General features: G+C 45.1%; 1 protein-coding gene across 1 annotated transcript; it reads left to right on the forward strand.

Moving 5' to 3' along the window:
* The first annotated feature begins 625 nt into the window (after nt 1–625).
* Nucleotides 626–17,914, forward strand: KCNMB4 (potassium calcium-activated channel subfamily M regulatory beta subunit 4). Its single transcript, XM_004176109.5, has 3 exons — nt 626–1,070; nt 9,818–9,945; nt 17,538–17,914. The coding sequence occupies exons 1-3, from the start codon at nt 732–734 to the stop codon at nt 17,704–17,706; spliced, it is 636 nt and encodes a 211-aa protein (XP_004176157.2). The 5' UTR covers nt 626–731; the 3' UTR covers nt 17,707–17,914.
* Nucleotides 17,915–20,664: the final 2,750 nt, after the last annotated feature.

The raw sequence follows: 20,664 nt of genomic DNA on the forward strand, positions 1-20,664 counted from the left end.
TTGGAAGACAGCGTTTCTTAGGGTGAACCTTCAGAGGTCAATACCTTCCTGTTCAAAGCAATTCCTGTGTGTGATAGCTATCATCTTGCTTGTCTTGTTATCTCTGTCCCTGCTGTGCAGATGCTGGTTTTGGGGCTGGCCAGAACACTTTACTTTGAACCCCCAAAATGCTAACATTTGGCCAATTCCCATTATGCCCTTCTTAATTAATAAGGTAAAAATAGAAGCTGACTTCTCACTTGTAGATGCTTGATTTCTTTCATTTCATATCCGTTTCCTCCTCTACTCGTAGAGACCTTGCAGACTGTGATGCCTTGGGGGTACTGAATGGGACTTTACACAAGATCTCCAGGACTTTCCGAAGTCAGTGGTGAGATGTTGCCTTAGGAGGGGCCACAATGCACCCAAAGGACCCCACCCACCCTCTTCTAGATATTGTACATTGCATGATGGTACCCAGTATTAATCCAGACTAGCCCTCCGCACAGCAAATCTCCAGTCAGATAATCGGGTTGCAAGCTGTCCCTTTCCACCCCCGGAGGGCCCTGAATTAGGTCAGACGGGATTAAATTTGCATTTTTTTTAATTTATCTTTTTTTTTTTTTTTTTTCCGTGCTGGTTACACGCACAGTCAGCCTCGGAGGAGGCGGGGATGGAGGCGGGGAGCGGCGGTAGCTTTAGCCGATGGCAGTGGCTGATGCCCGGCGGCGGATGCCAGCGGCAGCCGGGCGATGGCGAGGAGCCGGGCGGCTTACGAGTACACGGAGGCGGAGGACAAGAGCATGCGGCTGGGTTTCCTCCTCATCGCCGCCGGCTTGCTTTCCCTCTTGGGTTTGGGTTGTTGCTGGCTTCGCCCGGCGCTGCAGGAGCGGGGCGGCGGCGGCTCCGCCAACTGCACGGTGCTGGCGGTGCGGCAGCTGGGGGAGCGCTTCGCCTGCACCTTCTCCTGCGGGGCCGCCTGCCGCGGCACCGCCCGCTACCCCTGCCTCCAGGTGCTGGTCCGCACCTCCCGCTCCTCCGCACCCGCCCTGCTCCATGAGGACGAGCGGCAGCTGCGCACCAACCCCAAGGTGAGACCCGCGGACGCCCTTCTCTCCCAAAATGCGGGCGGTGGTCCCGTCGCGGCTGTCGGTGCCCTTTCACCGCTCCTGCCACTCGCCCTCTGTTCGGTGCGGGAATTTCTCTTTTGGGAGGTGGGGGGTGGTAAGTGAAGTGGGGGAGTAGCCGTCCGAAATGCCGCTCTGCTTGTTGCTCAGGAAAAAGTAGTATATCTCTACAGTGTCTACGTACATCTATAATCTCAGGGAAGGCTTAGGCTCGATACTTGGAAAAGGCTCTTCACCCACAGGATGGCTGGGCACCGGAGCAGGCTCCCCCAGGGAAGTAGTCACAGCACCAAAGCTGACAGAGTTCAAGAAGCGTTCGCTCTCAAGCACATGGTGTGACTCTTGAGGCTGTCCTGTGCAGGGCCAGGAGATGATCTGGATGATCCCAGTGGGTGCCTTCCAATTCGGGATATTTTGTGATTCTATATAGCATAGTATAACATACTGTATGTAATGTATACTGTAGTATATAGTGTATTACACTGTCCTATCTACTAAGTATGGTACACGCACACACACGCTGTCTCTCACATACTCTCACCCTTCGCGGCCAGCCCTATTCCGTCCGTCCCACCCGCGTCCGGAGCGCAGCCCCGGGCGGCAGCGCAGGGACGGCGCGGAGGCTCCTTTGCCGTTCCCCGCCGGAGCCCCGGGACGCCGGTGGGGAGAGGAGGAGAAGCTCCCGCTGCCGGCGGGGAGGTCAGTGTGCTCGGGCAGCGCCCGGTGCCGCTGCGGTGCGCGTCCCGGAGGGTGCGGGACTTCGCAGTGCCGCTCCCCGGAGCGAACGGAGAAATGCTGACGGAGCCGCTGCTGGCGGGGAGCTGGGGAAGGGGCTACACCAAAACTAAAGTTTCCCCCGTGCTGTTTTGATTCTTAAACTCCTCCAAGGACCAAACGAAGAATTTGTGAAAGTTGCATCTTCCAGCAAACTGGGGAAGTCTGAAGGCAATGTGCGATTTGTACTTTCTCTTTCCTTAAAGGCAGTTATTCTGCCTTCTCCTTTTTCTTTTTATGCTGGGTAAAGGTGGCTTTGACAGCACGCACATGAGTGGAGGAGATATTATTAAGTAGTTTGAAGAAGATGTCGGAATCCTCCTGCTTCTGAAAGAACTTGAAATTAGGAGTGTAGTGGCAAGGAAATTTCAGCTCTTTGACAGAGATGTGGATGCAACATAGTGCTAAGGGCCATGCTCAGCACGATGCAGGGGTGTGTTTGCAGGGCTGGGAAGCATGCTTTGGTGTCCAGCTGGGATGTGCAGCCTCACAGCCCCTCAGTCATACTTGCACTGGTGTGCTCCATCACTTGGAAGGCAGATTAAGTTTCACACTCAGGGTTTGAGGGTTGCTTTTTCTCCCCCTTGGCAGCTTGGAAGGGTGGTTGGGGTAATAAGTAGCAGGATGGTAAATCTGACAGGATTTGGATTAAATTGTTAGCACTGCTCAGAAATGATGAGTGATTGAAGCTGCAGTGCTGGATGGAGCCTGATTAGAAAGCAGATGAAATGGTGGCCTGTGAGGGAGATTTGCAAATCTTTTCCTGGGAGTGCTGCTGCCAGGCTCCCTGTGCAGAGGGGTGTGGTGGCAGAGGTTGTGCTTGAAGTGCCCTAGCTGTCCGAGCTGCAGGACTTCTCTAAACATCTCTCCATTTTCAGGTGGGCAGGGGGGAGTTGGTAAAATGCAGGAGAAAAGTCACCCTTTTGATATGGGGTAAAGATGACGTGGCTCTGCAGAGGGGGCAGCATGGCTCTCCCTGAGCATGGCCCTATGGCTCTGTTGTGGTCATCTCCAGCAAGGAGCTGGGAGATGGAAAGTGGGAGATGGGAGATGAGTGCTGATTGCCACCAGAATACCTGGGCTCAGCAGCTCTGGCAGCATCCGCAGGTTCAGCAGCAGCTTTCAAATTGGACCGTGACTGCAATACCTTTCTGAGTAGTCCAAGTGTTTTGTTTGATTTTTACTTCTTGATCTTATTTTCTTCTGCCTTTCTGGAAGTGTGGTGGGAAGAGAAGGATTGCACCTGCCCGGGGGTTGAATTGCAATTGCAGGGAGGCACTCCGAGCTTGAGAAGTAATGCCTGTAAATGTCACTCAGAAAACTATTTTTATTTAACAATTAATTTCATGTTAACTCTTAATAAGAAAACAGGGCTGTTGGCAGTATGGTACTTTCCTGCTTTTACAAATATAATCTGTTTTCTTTACCTTCCACCTTGTGCTTCTAGGTGTGGGCTGTTTACCCTGGGATATTGATTGCTGAGGATTAAATCTGATTTACCAGATGAGACCAAGCAGAAAGGATGCTTTTTTTTTTTTTTTAATGTAACTGTAGTTCTTTGGTAGTAATTGAATTTATCTCAGTGGAAAATTGTGTAGAAAAAATGTGCTCTAATTATTGTCCCTACTTTAAGAAGCTTATGTAAAACAAATACAAAATAAGAAGAAAAGTCAGTTGGGTCTCGTCAGGAAAACATACCTTTGTAAGGGACTGAAGTCTGGATCTGTTTATTTGGTTTTCCCTTTTTTCCCCTAGTTCAATGTCTGTGGAGACAAAGTTATACCCTCCTTTAATTTTTGATTTAAAGTCTCGCTGTCTTTGAAAGCTTTCAGGATTTTATGTTGAGGTACATTAGTTAGAGCACAGAGTAAGAATCTGCTGGATTTAATGGTCGGGATCCTGTATATATTTATGAACAAACACTTGGAGAGCTGTTTGACCCTTCCTGTTCCCATCACATTTTTGCACTATGCGTCCTTGTGTTCATGCACTTAGACATACATACAACATGTTAATCACTTCCAACTAGCTAGAAGGGGAAAAAAATACCAATTTTGTTTTGAACATTTTTTAAAATTTTACTTTCTGCTTAAGTGCTTCTCTTTGTAGGATAACAATTTTTCCCTGTAAATCAATAGTGTAGAAAAGGCATAGTTCAGGCTCCTTACAGCACACAACAATAACAAATCAGCTGGCAGCTTCACTCCACCCAAAAATCCCAAGTGTATTTGATTAAAAATCTTCTACGTTCTGTAGTAGAGCAGGCTGACACATAAGCATATCACAGATATGAATGTCTGTTCCAGTGAGGAAAAATATTTTTCTAGATGCAGGAAAAAGAATTTTTTTTCTTCTCTTGCTTTCTAAGATAATCACATTATCTTAGAAAGACATACATACATACATACATATATATATATATATATATATATATATTATGTACAGCCCAGGATTCATTTTAGCTCTTAGAAGATTATATAGCTGGGTCAGAGATAATCCAGGAATGTGTATATAAAGCACCGAACATGATTACATTTGTGTTCAGTCTGAGTGATCTGTGGATTTCTTTTTTTTGATTGCTGTCTCAGAGGAAGAAATTTATTGGAGTGACTGTAGCCTTTCTTCAGCTGCCTTGATAGCAATAATAATCTCTGAGATAAGGCTTAAGCAGGATTAATTCCAAAGTCAATTTGTTGCTATTACTCCCTGGCCATTGGGCACGTTGGTGGTGCACACAGCCAGCGCAGGGACCAGGCCACAGCTCTGCCTGGGAAAATGGCAAGAGAGTATGTCAGCTGCTAAAAACATCTGTTTTCTGGCTTTTTAGACATTTCCCTTTCTACATCTGCAGTTAAGTGTAGGGTTGGAAGAAGTTGCCCCCTGTTCTGCCAAAGAAACTTTTAGGGAGTGACTGGTAAGACAGAAGAAGAAGAAAGTAGTGCATGGAGACACACACAAAGTTAGGAGAAGCTCATCTATTGCTTGGTGAGGTGGGTTGACCCTGGCTGGATTTCAGGTCCCCACCCAAGCTGCTGTATCACTCCTCAGGTAGATAGGGGAGAGAAAATTAATGAAAAGCTTGTGGGTTGAGATAAGGACAGGAAGAGATCACTTACCCTTTACCATCATGGGAAAAATGAACTTGACTCAGGGAAATTAATCTGCTTTATTGCCAAATAAATCAGAGGAGGGTACTGCATAAATAAAATAAAATCTAAAAATGCCTTTCCCCTACCCATTTTTTCTTCCTGAGTTAACTTCACTCCTAATTTTCTTTACCTTCTCCTTCCCACCAGCACAGAGGGACAGGGAATGTGGGCTGTGGTCAGTTCATCACACATTTGCACTCCTTCCTCTTCACACTTTTTCCCTGCTCTAGTGTGAGGTCTCTCCCACGGGAGACAGTCCTCCATTACCTTCTCCAGTGCGGGTCCTTCCCACATGCAGTAGCTCTTTATGAAGTGCTCCAGCATGGTTTCCCCACAGGGTCACAAGTCCTGCCAGAAAACCTGCTCCAGCATGGGCTCATCTCTCCACAGGATCACAGGTCCTGCCAGGACCCTGCTCCCGTGTGGGCTTCCCCCAAAGTGACAACCTCCTTTGGGCATCCCTTTGTGTGGTGTGGGGTCCACCATGGGCTGCAGGTGGATCTCTACTCCAGCAGGTGTTGTAGGGCTTGCCCCACTGTTATTTCTATGGTTTCCCCCCCCTCCACGAAGCCCCCCGAATGAATCCGACTAGCTCAGAGATATGGGGCTGTGAGGGGAGGAAATAGCATGAGAGGGAAAAGTATTCAAAAGAGGCTCCTTACCCAGGGTGTTGGAACAGCTCTCTTTATTCTGTGGTGTCCATGGAGAGCAGGGCAAAAGAGAAAGAGCAGGAAGTTTCAGGGGTCTATATAGGTTTTGGACAGGGTGGGCACTCCTGGCTCCCCACCAACCCCATTGGGGCAGGAGGGAGGATTCAGGGCTTATCATGATCAGAGCCACAGAGGCCCTAGGAAAGGGGGGACAAAAGGGTGTCCAGGAGCTCACCGTAACACCCCACCAAACAGATGGTGTCTCTGTCCCATAGCTCACCAGGAGCCAGAAGGACTGGCACTTGGAAAGTGAGTTTGAAATCTTGCTCTGGAATTACTTTGGTCTGTCTTCTGTTGGGCTGAATTGCTTCTATTTTGGGCCGGGATGTCTCTTCACATTTGAAACTTTCTTGGACTTGATGTCTATCAAGTCTGTCTTTTTATTAAAACATGACTGAATTAGGCAAGAATTGATCTTTGAAAAGCATTAAATTCAACCTGGAACTTAAACCATAGTCATGAGTTCATGTACCTATTCTTTCTCTGTGATATGGAAGAATATCTGCCCTCATGAAGTGTTCAGAAGCACCAGGAATCTTTCCAGGCATCTGCAGGGACACTGAAGTGGGAGCATCCAGCAGCAAACACAGATACAAATCCTACAAAACCTTGGTGTAAAGATGTATTGGCTATTAAGCGACGTTTTTACTGGTGTCCTAGCTTGCTTTCAGTTGGTATTTGTTTATGTTTTGATGCCAGTATTTCATGCCATGTCTTGTAAGGGAGGACTACAGATTTAATGTTTCAGAAACTGCCTACTGCCAAAGTGGAATTATTTCACATTCTTCCATCAACTCACAGCAGCAAAGTTTGTGAGGATATGATTCCCTTTTATGTGCCTGCTGAATCTGTTTTGGAGGGGATAGAGCTGGTCAAGCAGAGTGCCCTAGAAAGATGCTTGGGAGGCTGAGTAAAGAGAGATCCACCCCCTACGTGGGTCCGAAAGGGACAAAAAGCACCTTGGGTTGGTGTGGACTATGCTGGGCTGGGCACCCTGGGCTGACAAACAAGCTCCAGTGTTTGTGCAGCAGCTTATAATGTTCACACTGGGATTGCATCTTGGGTGTTTTCTGTGGCTCAAGGCCTTTGTCACATGGAGTTGATGTTTCAGGGGGGCCTTTGGGATTCATATTTGGACAGGGACCATTCCTCTCTTCAAGACTGTTAATCCTCAATAAGCAGAAGCAGTGAGACCACATTAATTTATGGCAAAACCCCAGGTGTCTCCTTTGTGTTTTGCACATTAAGAAAAAGAGGAAGAGGTAGAAATGTATCCAGCATGCTTTCTGTCAGCAGGGAATAGGTGTGCAGAGAATGGTGTGAAGTTTGAGCTATGGAAAGCATTTGCTGTTGTGCCCAACTTCTAGGGGTTCCTCCTGTAGGTACCAGCAATAGTCCCATGCGCTCATGCTTTGGCACGGGAAAATACAGAAGTGCTGCCCAGAGAAACTGTCTGTGGTCCCCTTTACATCTTCCAAACCAAGAAAATCCCTGTCCTAAAATACTCAATTTTTAATATCTTCATGTTGAGCTAACAGCATGGGGACTGATGGGAAAAAATGTGAAGTGCTCTGTGATGAAATGTCCTGGGAGACTGCTAAAACTTGATACTTGCCTGTTCAGACAGACATCTCTTGGGAAAAGAGACCTCTCTGGTTGTTTCTAAGCCTGAAACTCAGGATGGGGCTAACCAACAATTCACCAGGTTATGAACTTTGTGAAGGATTCAAGTAATATTTTTTGGGGGTGGAAGGTCTCTGAAGGATCCAGAGAAAGTTTAACCAGGACTGGTGGGGCGCTTGCACTTTCATAGCAGAGGACAGCGTCACGCTCAGCCAGGAAGAGGAAACATTTCAGAGCATAGAGGAAATATGTGTACTGGAGCCAGGAACACAGAATAGGAGTTTTGAGATAGCTGGGTGTGTTTAGGCAAAGTAATGTCTATCGGTACTTAGCTGGTTTGTCTAGTTTTTCATTTTGAGTGCTGGCTAAATAGTGGCTGGTTTGAGACCTATTTCTAGAGCCCCTAAAAGCTGGTGGCTACCTACAAGCTGGGGGCTTGGGAAGAGCAGCATGGTGATTACTGTCAGATGTAGGCAGTGAGTGCACAGCTCGTGGGATGTGGTGCCATGTCCAAAGCAGTAAATGTCCCATAAAGGAAAACATCAGAGTGGAGGATATTGGAAGGGCTGGATCCCAGGCCAAGCAGGGACGAGGGGACCAGCTGGGAAGGTGCAGCACGTTGGTGCTGTCAGGGGTCAGAGCAGAGCCAGGAGCGCTCTCAGGTGTCTTCCTGCCAAATTTGCTGACTCTGCCCAGCTGCTGCACAAATGTGTTTATGCACCAGGACTGTGGAGGAAAACAGGGGGTGTTTGATGCTTCCAAAGTGGACAACCAAACCAAAAATTCTGTTGACCAAGGATTATCAAAGGTGGCAATAACAATATGTGACAAATCCTGCATTCTGGTTTCTGAATTAGAGTGGTGTTGCCATTAATTTCTGCCGCCCATCACCAGCAGTGGGACAATGTCGCACTACAACAACCCTTCTTTAGGGTCCTGTGAACAGGGAACTAAAGTGAGCTCTGTACCATGGCAACACCAGCCAGGAATCCATGTGAAAATGGAGATCCTTGCATGTGGAAAAGGTAGGTTTCAGTTTGGAAGCAGCAAGGAAGACCTTGCTGGTTCTTTCATTCTGAAGCATGCAAAACACTGGCAGCAATTGCAGGTGCTGACTGAAGTGCTCAGATTTTACATGATATGGGGAATAAAATCCTGAGATTTCTCCCTTGCCCTTGGAATGGCAAATCTTCAAGCTGTTGTATGGTAAACATGGTCTTGTAGGTCTGTACATCTTAGGTATAGTGTGCAGCTGGGGACAAGGTAAGTCCCTGTGACACCTCAGCAGAAGGAGAGGAAGCGCTCACTAGGCACAGTGAGCCATGGTGATCTTTACTCTCATGTCAGAGAGGGTATCACTGTCCTTGCTGTTACTGCCTTCAGGACACTGTGGAGAAATTAATGTTGTGATCATATGTGGGCTCCCTTTAGGGGCTTCCCACACCCTTCACCTCCTGCTCCCCTATCCTTCCTAAGTAGGAGGCTCTTTAGCTGCTTTCCCAGTCACACTTTTTTTCTATTTGCAGCTCCCAATTTTAAAGGAATTAAAATTCAATGCATGCTCTTGGTGTCTGTACGTCCTGCAGGGTGAAAGGCCTCTGTGTTATGGGAGGATCTGCTAAGCTGAGTTACTCAGTGTGGTTCAACAGCTCCTGTCACGATCTCCAGTATGGATACCTGGTAAAAAGGAGAGGGATTGTGCTTGGACACCGAACTTTGATAGTGCTGACACTTGATTCAGTGCACTGTTTGTTTTATGTTGTTCAGCTGCCTGTGGCTACGACTTAAATGTGGTGTGTCAAAGACTTTGAAACAAGCTGTGTGTGTGTGTGTGTGTGATCCAAAGAGGGGAAGAAATTCCCTTGATCTCTGGACTTTGAAGCAGATGTCTGAAGGTGAGATCTGCAGGTAGCTCAGCTGCATGCTCAACTCTCCTTGACTTCTGTACAGCAGAAGCAGATGCAGACAGTGGAAGAATACCTTCTTGTATCAGTGAACATCAGCCACATATCCCATCACCTGGGAAAGCTTGCTGGACTCTTTGGATTATTTATTAGCATGATACTTAACAAAACTTGTGATTACGTGCCTCACTGAAAATAGGAAGTTATTCAGATCCAATCCATGCAGCTGGCTAGTAATATATCAAAATGAAATGATCATTTTCACATTCATCATGCCAAACCACAAGATGCTATGATGTGGTTTGGTTTAAGAGTGGAACAAACGTGCCAAAGCCTTTATTTTCTTTCTGAATGCTATTATATTATTTTCCAGTACCTGCACAGAATAATTAGCAATTAAAATGAAATTTCTTTTCTGTTTCTTTGGAGATTCGTTTTTTATTATTCTCAATCCATTTCAGTCACGCTGGTATCATGAGGAAAACACGGACAAGTGATGCCCTGTGTTCTTGAGCACAGCAGTAACTTTGTTTTGCAATGTGTCTTGGCAGTGCTCATACATCCCTCCCTGTGCAAGAGATGATCAGGAGAACTCTGAGAACGTCACATACAAGCAGAAATACTGGAAAGAGAAAGTGGGTTCTCAACCATTTACGTGCTATTTTAACCAGCACTTGAGGTGAGTAATGTCCATTTGGCTAGGCAGGAGTGCTCATGCATCTGTTTAACAGCTGTCCATTGGTTCTGCTTGAAAATACATATAAATGCATGCACATGTATATACACACAGAGACCCCCTCCAGGGCAATGTGGTTTATCACGCAGAGCTCAGTGCAGAACTTTGCAAGACAACTCTATTGATGAAAAGCTGTACAGAAAGGAAAGGAGTATTTTTACCACTTGAAGTAAAAATATAAAACTCTGAGAAAAGTTTTCCTTAAAGCGTGCAATTTTTATAGCAAAAAGCATCTTGGCTTTTACCACTCAGACAGCAGATTTCTGGTGTGGACATTAGCATTCCTTTCCTCCACAGAAAATAAACTCTACTGTGTTCACGGAAGAAAAGAGGAGAACAAATAGGACAAACTAACTCAGTAATTGTGTTCATAGAAGATTTGTGGATCAGATGTGTGTAATAAACAGCAACAGAACTGCCAGGTTTCCTACATGCTTGCAGAGTAGAAAGTTGTAACCTTCAGTTCTTACTTTTACTGCCAGGGTTGATGTGACTGCCATGCACATGAGAGTGATGTGTGGTTTCCTTCCTTCGGTAAACAGAAAGGGGAGGGAGTCCTTTTTCCTGGCTCTTTCTGATGGTGATATGCCAGGAAATAAAACGTAATGTGGCTGCAGGAGGAGGTTAGTCCTATCCCACAAACACTTGAAAGTTAAATAGATGAGGGAATAGCTCATGACTTGCAGGTGCAATTCAGGGCTCAGTGTGGGAGCATTGGCACCAGATACTTAAGTTCAAGAAGACAATCAGGAGGAGAATGGATGGCAGGTAGAGAAATGCCTGAGTCTACTGTGGGTGTCCTGCTGAGTGCCTTGGGACCTTCAGGTTTGTCCTAGGCTGCCTATAATAGTTTTCTCCCTGAAGAGACTGTAGACCCAGCCAGCATGCCCAGGATGAGTTTGTTGTCCCTGGTTAACTCTTTGCAGAGGGACACCACCAAAACTTTGTAGCAAATTTTTTTTCCTTTAGAGAGTGAAGAAACATTGCTTACAGCATGCAGGGGTTAAAACTTAGGGCACTCTGAGTGATGACATCAGACCTGTCTGGGACTTTCTTGGGAGTCCTCTGGTCCACAAGGTACCAAAGCTTGGATCTGGTAACCAGGAGTCAAGTTATGATTCTGGTTTTTCTGGGCAGGCAGGTGTTGCCTGTCCCTTGTACTCCTGAGAACTGGGACTTGCAGGATGCACTGCCCAAGTGAGCAGGAGAGTCAGAAACACGGGTTTGTCTGCAGGAGAAGTCAGGGCTAGGATACATCTAAAACTAGTGTGGAAAGGATGATGTGAAAGGTAACTTTTTTAGTCAGTGGAGAGAAACGGGCCTTTTATCCTACCCCAGAGTAAATGCCTGATACAGGTCAGATGCCCAGAGTTGTTTATTTCTCTCCTGTAGAGGAGTGTAGGTGTCCAGAGCTATGGGAGCAGATTCTCAATTACATTTTGGTGGAGCAAAGACAAACCTTTTCTGCAAAGGCTGCATGCTGCCTAGCATCTGACATTTATGTAAGCTGGCAATGAGAAATTGTGCAGCATTCAGGAAGGGTTTTTTCCCCTAAAGATGCTGAATCCTATACTGCTAAAAGTTCTTGCCAGCACAATGGCTGCCTTAAAACACTGCCTTTTGCTGATCATACAACAATTCATACACAGGATAAGAGAGGCTCGCTGCCAGAGATACTAGAAGATAGCCTAAGCTGAAATGTGTACACCATCTATTTTCTTCTGGAGACAGCCGAGAGCTTTGGGAGATAAGTTCTGCTGACTGGGAATGTGCTTGCTTGAGTATACTTTTAGAGCAATGATGACTAAGCAGCCTGCAAAGCAGTAAAAAGAAACCATAACAAACTGAGGGAGAAATCTGTTCCCTTCAAAATAGAAGTGTGCATGTTTCCTGACAGTATTTTTTTCACTGTGTGAATAAACTAACTGTTCTCTGTCAGTCTGTATAAAATGTATAACAAATAATTCTTTAGAGAATTTAGTATTTGTAATAATAATACTCCCTCTTTTGAAACAGCATCTAGGTAAATATACAGGCAATGAATGAATATCATCTCCTCTTCATCGAATTTACTCAATCTTCATTGTCAGAACTATTGCTGCATGCAGAGTGTACTGTTAGGAACATCTTCCTTTCAGTTTGGTGGGTTCAATAGGTTATTTTGAAAAGATTAAAAAAGGGATGCCATTCTTACAGTTCAAAGTTATACAAAAGGGATGAGAAGCAGACTTGGCAATTTCAACCATTCTCAGTTACTGTAAATCAAACTTCCCAGCAAAATTAGCTGCCTGACATTTCTCTTAAGGAACCAAAGTACAGCTTATCTTAGAGCTCAGACTTTACTGAAGAGCAAGGTATTGCTTTGCCTCTGTAGGCACTTAACTTTAGTGTGGCACTCTTCTCTGACAAGCTTTGGGACACAGGATTCAAGATGCATAGGGAAGTTGCTTTTCTGGATCTCTGGTGAAGATGCCTGTCTGTTGGCATGATGATATCCCAGTCTGAAGGAAGCCCAGCACAGCAGAAACCAACTTTCAGTGTTTCAGACTCTAAAATAAAGGACAAATTCAGATGAAGTTCTCAGGCTGTAGCCAAAGGTTTGAGAAGGCACTGAGCTCTAGGGCTTTGGTGTTCTGGATCTCCCACCAGTGTCCCAGCAGTCTGCAGTCATGACCTCATGCAAACAAGGGCCACAGCTGCATGCCCTAAAGTGGGAGGCCTGAGGGAAGGATGGGGAAGATCCTGACAATTTACTTCTTCATGTTCCAGGTGTCATTGACATCCATGACAAGAACAAAAAAAGAGAGAAACTAAGATTGCCATGAGCTGAGACCTCACTCTTTCATGCCATGCAGAGACAGACAGAGCACCTTGTGTCAAGTCATTTCTTATTAGTGGCTGATTTATATGGCATTGTTGCTTGTTAACTCTGGGTTTGTTCCATGCACAAGAACACTCTGTGTTTCCTTTGCTGTGGCAAGCAGACGAGCCAGCCATGCTTTAACCTCCTCTGTGTTTGCTGCAGGATGCTGTACACAAACTTATCAGAGATTTGAAGACCAAACCCTGTCAAGTGATCAGTGACAACCTGTATGTTTTTGGGATGCCCTGCAGGGTTCCCACTAATGTCAGAATAATTATGTGCGTAAGCCAAGGGTGCTCAGGTAGTAAGGCTGCTCATCCATAAAATGTTGGAACATAAATCTTGGTTTGCTCTGTTACTTCACAGTTTTCTAAATTAATTCCCTCCACCTCTGGAGCAGTGCTTGGGCCTGAGGGGGAAAGGACTTGACGGCCAGTGAGACACTGTGCTGCCTCTGCATGCAGCTGTCCAGCTGAGGATCTCTGCATCTTGCAACAATAAGGGAAAAAAAGAATGCTTGTCAGAGTGAAGGGATGTGAATATCTGTGGGAACAAATTAGTGTATTGCAAACATCTTTAAATCCAGATTGTTTGAATACAAAAGCCTTTGTAGCTGTGCCTCCACCTCTGTCAGCTATTGTTGTGCGGCGTTAGGTTCACATTTTTGTTCATAAGTGATGACGGAGATGTTTATGTGCCTGTAACCTTTTGGTCCTACGTGACATTTTGGTAATCCCTGCACTGCAATTCTCGCCATGATGTTCAGTAATTGCTCTGAAGGCTCTGATGGAGGCCTGTTTTATCTGGTGTCTGAGCTACCTGGCAGAACCTAACAGGACTGTGTTGTATAATGCAACTAATCCAGTTAGCCCTGCTCAAAGCTCCACAAATGTCTAGCCCTGAGCTAAAAGTCCTGCTAAAAATAAGTCCTGGTCTCACCTTTTAGCAATGAAAACAAAATTCTTTCCTCCTTGTCTGCTCAATGAAAGAGAAAGCTGTGTTTTCAGGGTTAAGGCAAAGGCTTCTTCAGGGATTTTTTTTTTTCAGTTTGTTTGTTGTTTCACTGTGGGCCTGCTGCTGGGCAGTGGTAGTGCTGCACAGTGGCCATCAGTGTTCACAGCAAGAACCAGCTCTGAATGCCTGAGCATGGCTTGCAGTCACTGCAGGGTTTCCCCCTTTTGTCCCACAGGTCTCTTTCTTGCCTCTGCCACTGTTTTGTGCATGGATAACTGGTGTTAAGATTTTGGGTGCATCCCCTCAAGAGGCTTTACATATACTGGCAACCTGACTGGCAGCATTGGTAGAAAGAAGAGACTGCCAGTAATCAAGCTTAGTGTGAAGATGCCCAACCCCTCTGCCAACATATTTGAACTGAAGTACTATATAAAGTCACAGAGCAAAGATGGGTTATTAAAGACACTGTACTTACAGGAGCAAACCAAAAAATTCATTTGTATTGGCTGATTTTCATAGGGAAAAGAAACGTATTTCTAGGTATTTCTAGGATGTACTTCCTTTGAGTTCAACATCACTGCCTCAGCACCAGGGAGTGACACTCTTAGGGTTTGCAGGAAAGACAGGTCTTTACCATGAGAAGTCTTCTCTTGGGGACAGAACACCTTTCCATTTCTGTTTCCAAGTAAAACAACAAGCCTCCAGACTGTGGGAGCAGGCAGGTTGCCTTTAAAAAAGTAGCATGAAAAGTCAAAACTGCTAGCTTTGCCAAGCAAACCTAAAGCAGTTACATTACTGTGTTTCAAGTGCCACAGAATCACAGAATACTCTGAATTGGAAGCCACTCACCAGTACCACGAATCCAGCTAAGGACCCTGCACAGCACCGCTCCCAAGAGTCACACTGGGTGCCTGAGAGCACTGTCCAAATGTTTCTTGATCTCAGACAGGCTTGGTGCTGTGACTACTTCTCTGGAGAGCCTGTTCCAGTGCCCAACCACCCTGTGGATGAAGAACATTTTTCTAATATCCAACCTGAACCTCCTCTGACAAAGCTTCATGTCATTCCCTTGGGTTCTGTCACTGGGCACCACAGAGAAGAGATAAATGTCTGCCCCTGCTCTTCCCCTTGTGAGGATGTGACTGCAATGAGGTCTCCCCTTAATCTCCACACTGAACAAGGTGACCTCAGCCACTACTTAGATGACTTCCCCTCAAATCTCTTCACCATCCTCATGTCCCTCTTTTGGATTCTCTCCAACAACTTAACATCTTTCTTATATTGTGGCACCCAAAACTGCACACAGGAATCATGGTGAGGCCACTCCAGTGCACAGGGACTCTTACTGTACTTAAAAGTAGCAGTAATACCCATCTAAACCCAAACCTCAGCTCAAAACTTACTTGAAGGCTTTGTCTTTGACTCTTTGCCAAAAGGGAAACTCTTTCAAATTACTAAGTCACAGTCACATTATAATGAGTGTTTGACATCCATTGCTGCTACCTTTGGTATCTATGTTTTTCAAAACATTTAAGATTCAGTCTAAAGGTTATCTTACTTTCCCCAATCATGCTTTCTTTCCTCTAATTGAATCAAATTTTCTACATTTTTGCTTGTCCCTTATTTTTGAACTAACATCTGCTTAAAAAAAAATACTTAAAATTCAATGTCACTAGTAAGTTCAGAGCTGTGAAGATCGAGTGTTGCCTACTTATGGCCTCCTTGTCAAGTAGCACTCTAGTTCACAGGTGATGATACAGTAACTGTGAGGGAGCAGGCTTATACCTCTTGTGAAAGGATTTCTCTCTTCAGGTGCACAGGCTGGTGAGTTTGCACCCATGAAGTTAATACTGCTTTATTCAATTTATAGTCTCCACCTGTGCCTGCTTATGTATCTTGAGATTTTTGGTTGCACAGAATTCATACATTTCACTACTGAATACACCTGGGATTCTTTTGATATCTTTTTGTGCTGCTGAATTTCAAATTCTATATAGCTGAGCTGCTCACAATTAGAGTTTTATTCTGCTCCTTACTACAGAAACAAAGACAGATGTATGGAGTTGGCCTTGGGGACTTTCAGGCTGGCATGGTGCACAGTATTCACTGCACAGCAATTTTGGGTGAGAGACCCCCAAATGCAAATGCAGGTGTAATTAAATCTAGCATCAGGTGTAGCTGGCAGTCTGGCTCAAATAACTCCTGAAGGATGGATAAAACTCTGCAATCTTGCAAACCATTCAATTTCTCAGTGTAGCAAAAAGAGTTCCTTCTTTTTCCCTGACAGAATTCTTTCTTAGGGCTCCTTTCTGATCAGAACAAAGCTATAATGGGAGAGACAGCACAGCCATTGAACAGGTCTCTGCTCCCATGTGCCACCATGTTAGGAGACCTTGATTTCCAGGATGTTGCTGGATTAGCCTGCTTCTCCAGGATTTTAGGCTGTGAGGTTTGTGCTCCAAGAAGTGTCAGGGGGCATTGGCAAAGCGACATGCGATGGGAGTGAGGACCAACAGGAGTCAAAACTATAGATATTTTTCTAGTTGGAGAAAGTTCTCTTTCTCTCCTCTGCAGATAGTTTTCCAGCAGACTGAGTGTCTCTGGCTGTAGATGGGAAAGCAAGAGTGAAGTGCAAATGCCACGAGACTGATTTAATAACTATTAAACTGCAAGGGAGGGCAGAAAGAGCCAGAGCCAAGGAAAACCTGCCATCACATTTCCCCAACAACATCCCAGACTTGGATGAGGCAGATAGACAGCAGATCTTTCAGACTTGTGCCACAGCTAAATTTACAAATGTCTCAAGATGCTTCCACCTCAGTTCTCCTCCTCTCTCCATTTCCCTTTGGAAATGTATAAACCTGTCACAGACCCCACCATGACTCTGTATTAGATGCTGCTGGTGGAGGCAAGGAGGTTCAGACCTTCATGGGAGTCTCACCAAATTGTCCCTGTAGGAGTCTACTCAAGTCTACTGAGGCACTGCTGTCAGCAGCCCCAAATCACAGCTGAAACAGATTCTGCTGGGAAGGAGCTGACCTGGGAGCCTTAGCCACGCCAGGGCAGGCTGTAGTCCTCGTGGGACAGATTCCTTGCAGGCTGCTGCCTGCCACTGCAGCTGGGCTGGCCTGGGCACCAGCAGTCCAGAGCTGAGGACAGGGACCAGCTCCCTGCCCAGACCCAAACCACAGCCAGGCCTGGCTTCATCAGGAGCCTCCATGTAGCCCCATGGACACATCAGTGCTCAAAGCTAAAAGTGAAGCTTTAATTACTGTTTAAATCTATTTCACAGGACCTGATAACATTTGAAGTAAATATGTATAAATGCTGCTTGGTATTATGTTTTTACCAGAGTGGTTTTGCAAGCCACAGTCAGTATGATACTGTATCTTACAGGCTGTTTGTGATGACCACATTCCCTGGAAGATCTAGAGCACTAACACTGTTTTTTCTTTCCTTTTTTTTTTTTTTTTTCTTTTTTAATCCAAATGAACTTGTTAGCCTGTAAACACTGCAAGTGGAAAGCTCATCATCTGCCATGAGTGCTGGTGATAAGAAGGCAAATGGAAGCATTGAATGAAATAGTCCACTTAATCATCTTCTAGCACTTTGGCAAATAAATCACCTTTACTCTTACCATGTTAGATGACTTCCACTTATGAATTGATGATATTATGTTGATTTATATTTTTTCCATATTCTGTTCCTCCTTTCACAGGCCGGATGATGTGATGCTGAAGCGCACCCATGATGAGACTGTTCTCTTGCACTGCTTCCTCTGGCCCGTGGTGACTTTCCTGGTTGGAGTCCTCATCGTGGTCCTGACCATCTGTGCCAAGAGCTTGGCTATCAGGGCAGAGGCAATAAAAAAGAAGAAGCATTTGTGAGTGGCAAGGCTGCCTGTGGAATAGAAAAACCTGCAAGAAGGTCTCAGGCAGGGCAACCTGACACACCTGCAGGTCTGTGGGGCACCCAGCTGCATCTCCTTCCAGGGTCTGATCTGTGGTGGAGTAGCTCTTGTCTCAGGACTGTTCTTGGGATGACTGCCCCATGAAATGCCTGCTAATTGCTTCTCTGCTATGGCACTAAATAAGTATATTCTACCAAAAAAAAAAAAAAATCTACACTGCACCAAATATGCTGTGTTCTGTTAGTGCTGAAGAGCAGCTACCCAGAAATTGAGACAGTTTATGAAACTCCCTGATGATGTTACTTTCATCTCCATAAAGTGATATTTGCTCATGTTTAATACTAAATATTTAAAATATTTACTTTAGATAGAACATATTTCCAAAATAATAAAATTTTATTGTTTTGGGGGTTTTAACTTTTGGAGGTTTTTTCTTTTTTTCTTTTTTTTTTCTTTTTTCTTTTTTAAGATTTAAGGCAAATGTAACATTGTGCTGGCTAGGTTTTTTTTCTCACTGTGTAGAACTTAATTTTAAAGTTCAAACTTTACCTTCTGTCTAGACAAAATCTTTCATCGCCACCCATTCACTGTGATGAAATGTAGAAATCTCTCAGAAATACTTCTAAAAAACAGTTATTGGAAAAGATTATTAAATACTGACTCTAACTTATTGCCTCAGTGGTATTCCATCCCTTCAGTTTTTCTTGTCCCCTCTCAGATGCCCTCTTCATGAATGCTCCAGGCTGTAAGGAGCAGGGATTTTACGGTAGTGGTTTTAGAGGAGTATGTTTTACCAGCATCTTGCCCAAGTAATGGAGTGCCTGAGTGCTTGCTGAGGAGAGCCTGTGTGCCACTGGTGTGACTCACACTGCCAGAGAAGGACATCAACTCCTTGTAGGGCTGTGGGTGTTTGCTGCTGAACTGCCCATCCCAGTCACGCCAGCTCCATGAAGGCCACCTCCGAGGGGATGCTCCAGAAAACACAGGCAGTTTGCTGGGTCTGCTTTCTCTGCTTGCCCCAGCTCCTCGCTGTGTGTGATGGGAGTACCAGCTCTAGCCCCCTTGCTCAGCACGGAGAGCTCCATATTTCTGGCAGCCTCCCAGAGCACATTTTTGTGTGCCACAGTCAGGGGCTGGGGCCAGAGCAGTTTCATGGCACTTGTCATTGCCCCCGCAGGGCTGGCCCCCCCAGGACCAGCTGTGCAGCTTGGCAGCACTGGAGTGCAGCAAAATGGAAAAACCATGTGGCTAGGTCAGGAAAGTGAGTGATTACTGGCAAAGCACTTTAATCTACATTAACAATTCTGCAATTCTAAACATACCGTGCATTGTACTAATCTCTGGTATTCTTAGTATTATGTGTAAATACCTTGGAGTTCATTGTGATTTTAACACATAGGAGAAATATTTCCTGAGGATGACAAAAGTGCTAGATTTGAAAGCCTGAAAGCTTAGTTGGCACAAGGCATGATGACAAACCTGTTTCTATTGCCCAGGGTCCTTTTCAGATTAATTGTATTGTATGTTTTAGAATTGATTTCCGTAAGACCTCTTGTAGACACTGTGGTGCCCAGTGATAAGGCTGATGCAGGGCAAGGGCAGCAGAGTGACTGGAGGTCATTTGCTGCCTCTCTTCTCACTTGCTATGTGACTTTTGGAGTGTCCTCTGGTCCCAGTCCACACTGGGATAGCTGTTCCTTCAAAGCAAGTTAAGGAGATATGTTTGTAGGGGTAGGAAATTGATGCTTCTTGGCACCTTACTCTGTATGAAAGATCCACTTGGCATCAGTTGCACATGTTCAAGGACCTCCAGTCCTGTAGATGAAAAATATCTCTTGTAAGAAAAATTTCCAATGCTTTGTGTTAAACATCACCATTTTGAAGGTGCCTGGTGTCCAGCTCGCACTGGTACCTTCTGTCTCAGCCTACTGAAAAGAACAGTGCTGGATATACTGGGTGCAGGGAGGCTGTGAGCTCTCAGCCTCTCAGAAGAAAGCCTGCAAGCTTCTGAAAGAGCTGTCCTGCAAAGGACACTGAATTTTGTTTCACTTGTGTGTCTCACTGCTGTGGCCTTGTTTGCATCCACTGTGATTCTCTTGCCTCAGGAACCCACAGAAACACTGCACTGTGTGTCTGATTTGGGGGTTTGGTTGCTATTTTTTAATATATATTACTTACTCTCTCTCTGCAAATCACATAAAGCTGAAGGCATAGGGTGGTTTGGTTATCTGGGTAAGGTGATGCCGAATTATCTTAATTTATTTCTCTTTGCTAGCTTCTTACAGTTAAGAGGAATAAGCCTGATTTTCTACATACATTTGTCCTTTGTTTTCCCAAGGGAGAAGGAAATACACAGTGACACAGATTCATAATGAAATTTTAAACCAGTAGCTCGGGGCTCACAAATCCAGATTAACAAAATCCTCTCTTTCTTTGCTTCAGAAGCTTTTGTGAGTGAATCCTACAGCTGGTTCTCTGAGCAAAAGGCAAGAAGAAAATTGAATGGGTGCAGCTCACTTGATTGGCAATCATATATTTGAATCTGTTGGAAATGCGTTTTGCAAAGGCGTCTGGAAGAAAGTAATGGCTACAGAGATGATATTTTGCTGAGAGATTAACACCCCAAGTTAAATATCAAAATTGGTACCCAAAGACCAGCAGTAGGTCTATGCCTGGCATGGCAGTACCTGATTCTAAGGGGAAAACACAAAATCCTAACATTTAGTCTTCTGTCTCATCCCATCTCTCATTGACTTAGAAATGTCTTTGTAATCCCTGTACTTGATTGTGGAAGCTGGGGATTTCCCTCTAGCAGATTATTCACTGATTTCCTCCTTGGCTTTGCAGATTTCCAGGTTTTGTAGGGTTCTCTGAAACATATTTGCAGCCAGAGTGGCTGCTTTTCCCAAAGCCATCTGCAGAGTTGGCTTTTATA

The sequence above is a fragment of the Taeniopygia guttata genome, chromosome 1A (genome assembly GCF_048771995.1).
Source record: "Taeniopygia guttata chromosome 1A, bTaeGut7.mat, whole genome shotgun sequence".
Lineage (NCBI taxonomy): Eukaryota > Metazoa > Chordata > Aves > Passeriformes > Estrildidae > Taeniopygia > Taeniopygia guttata.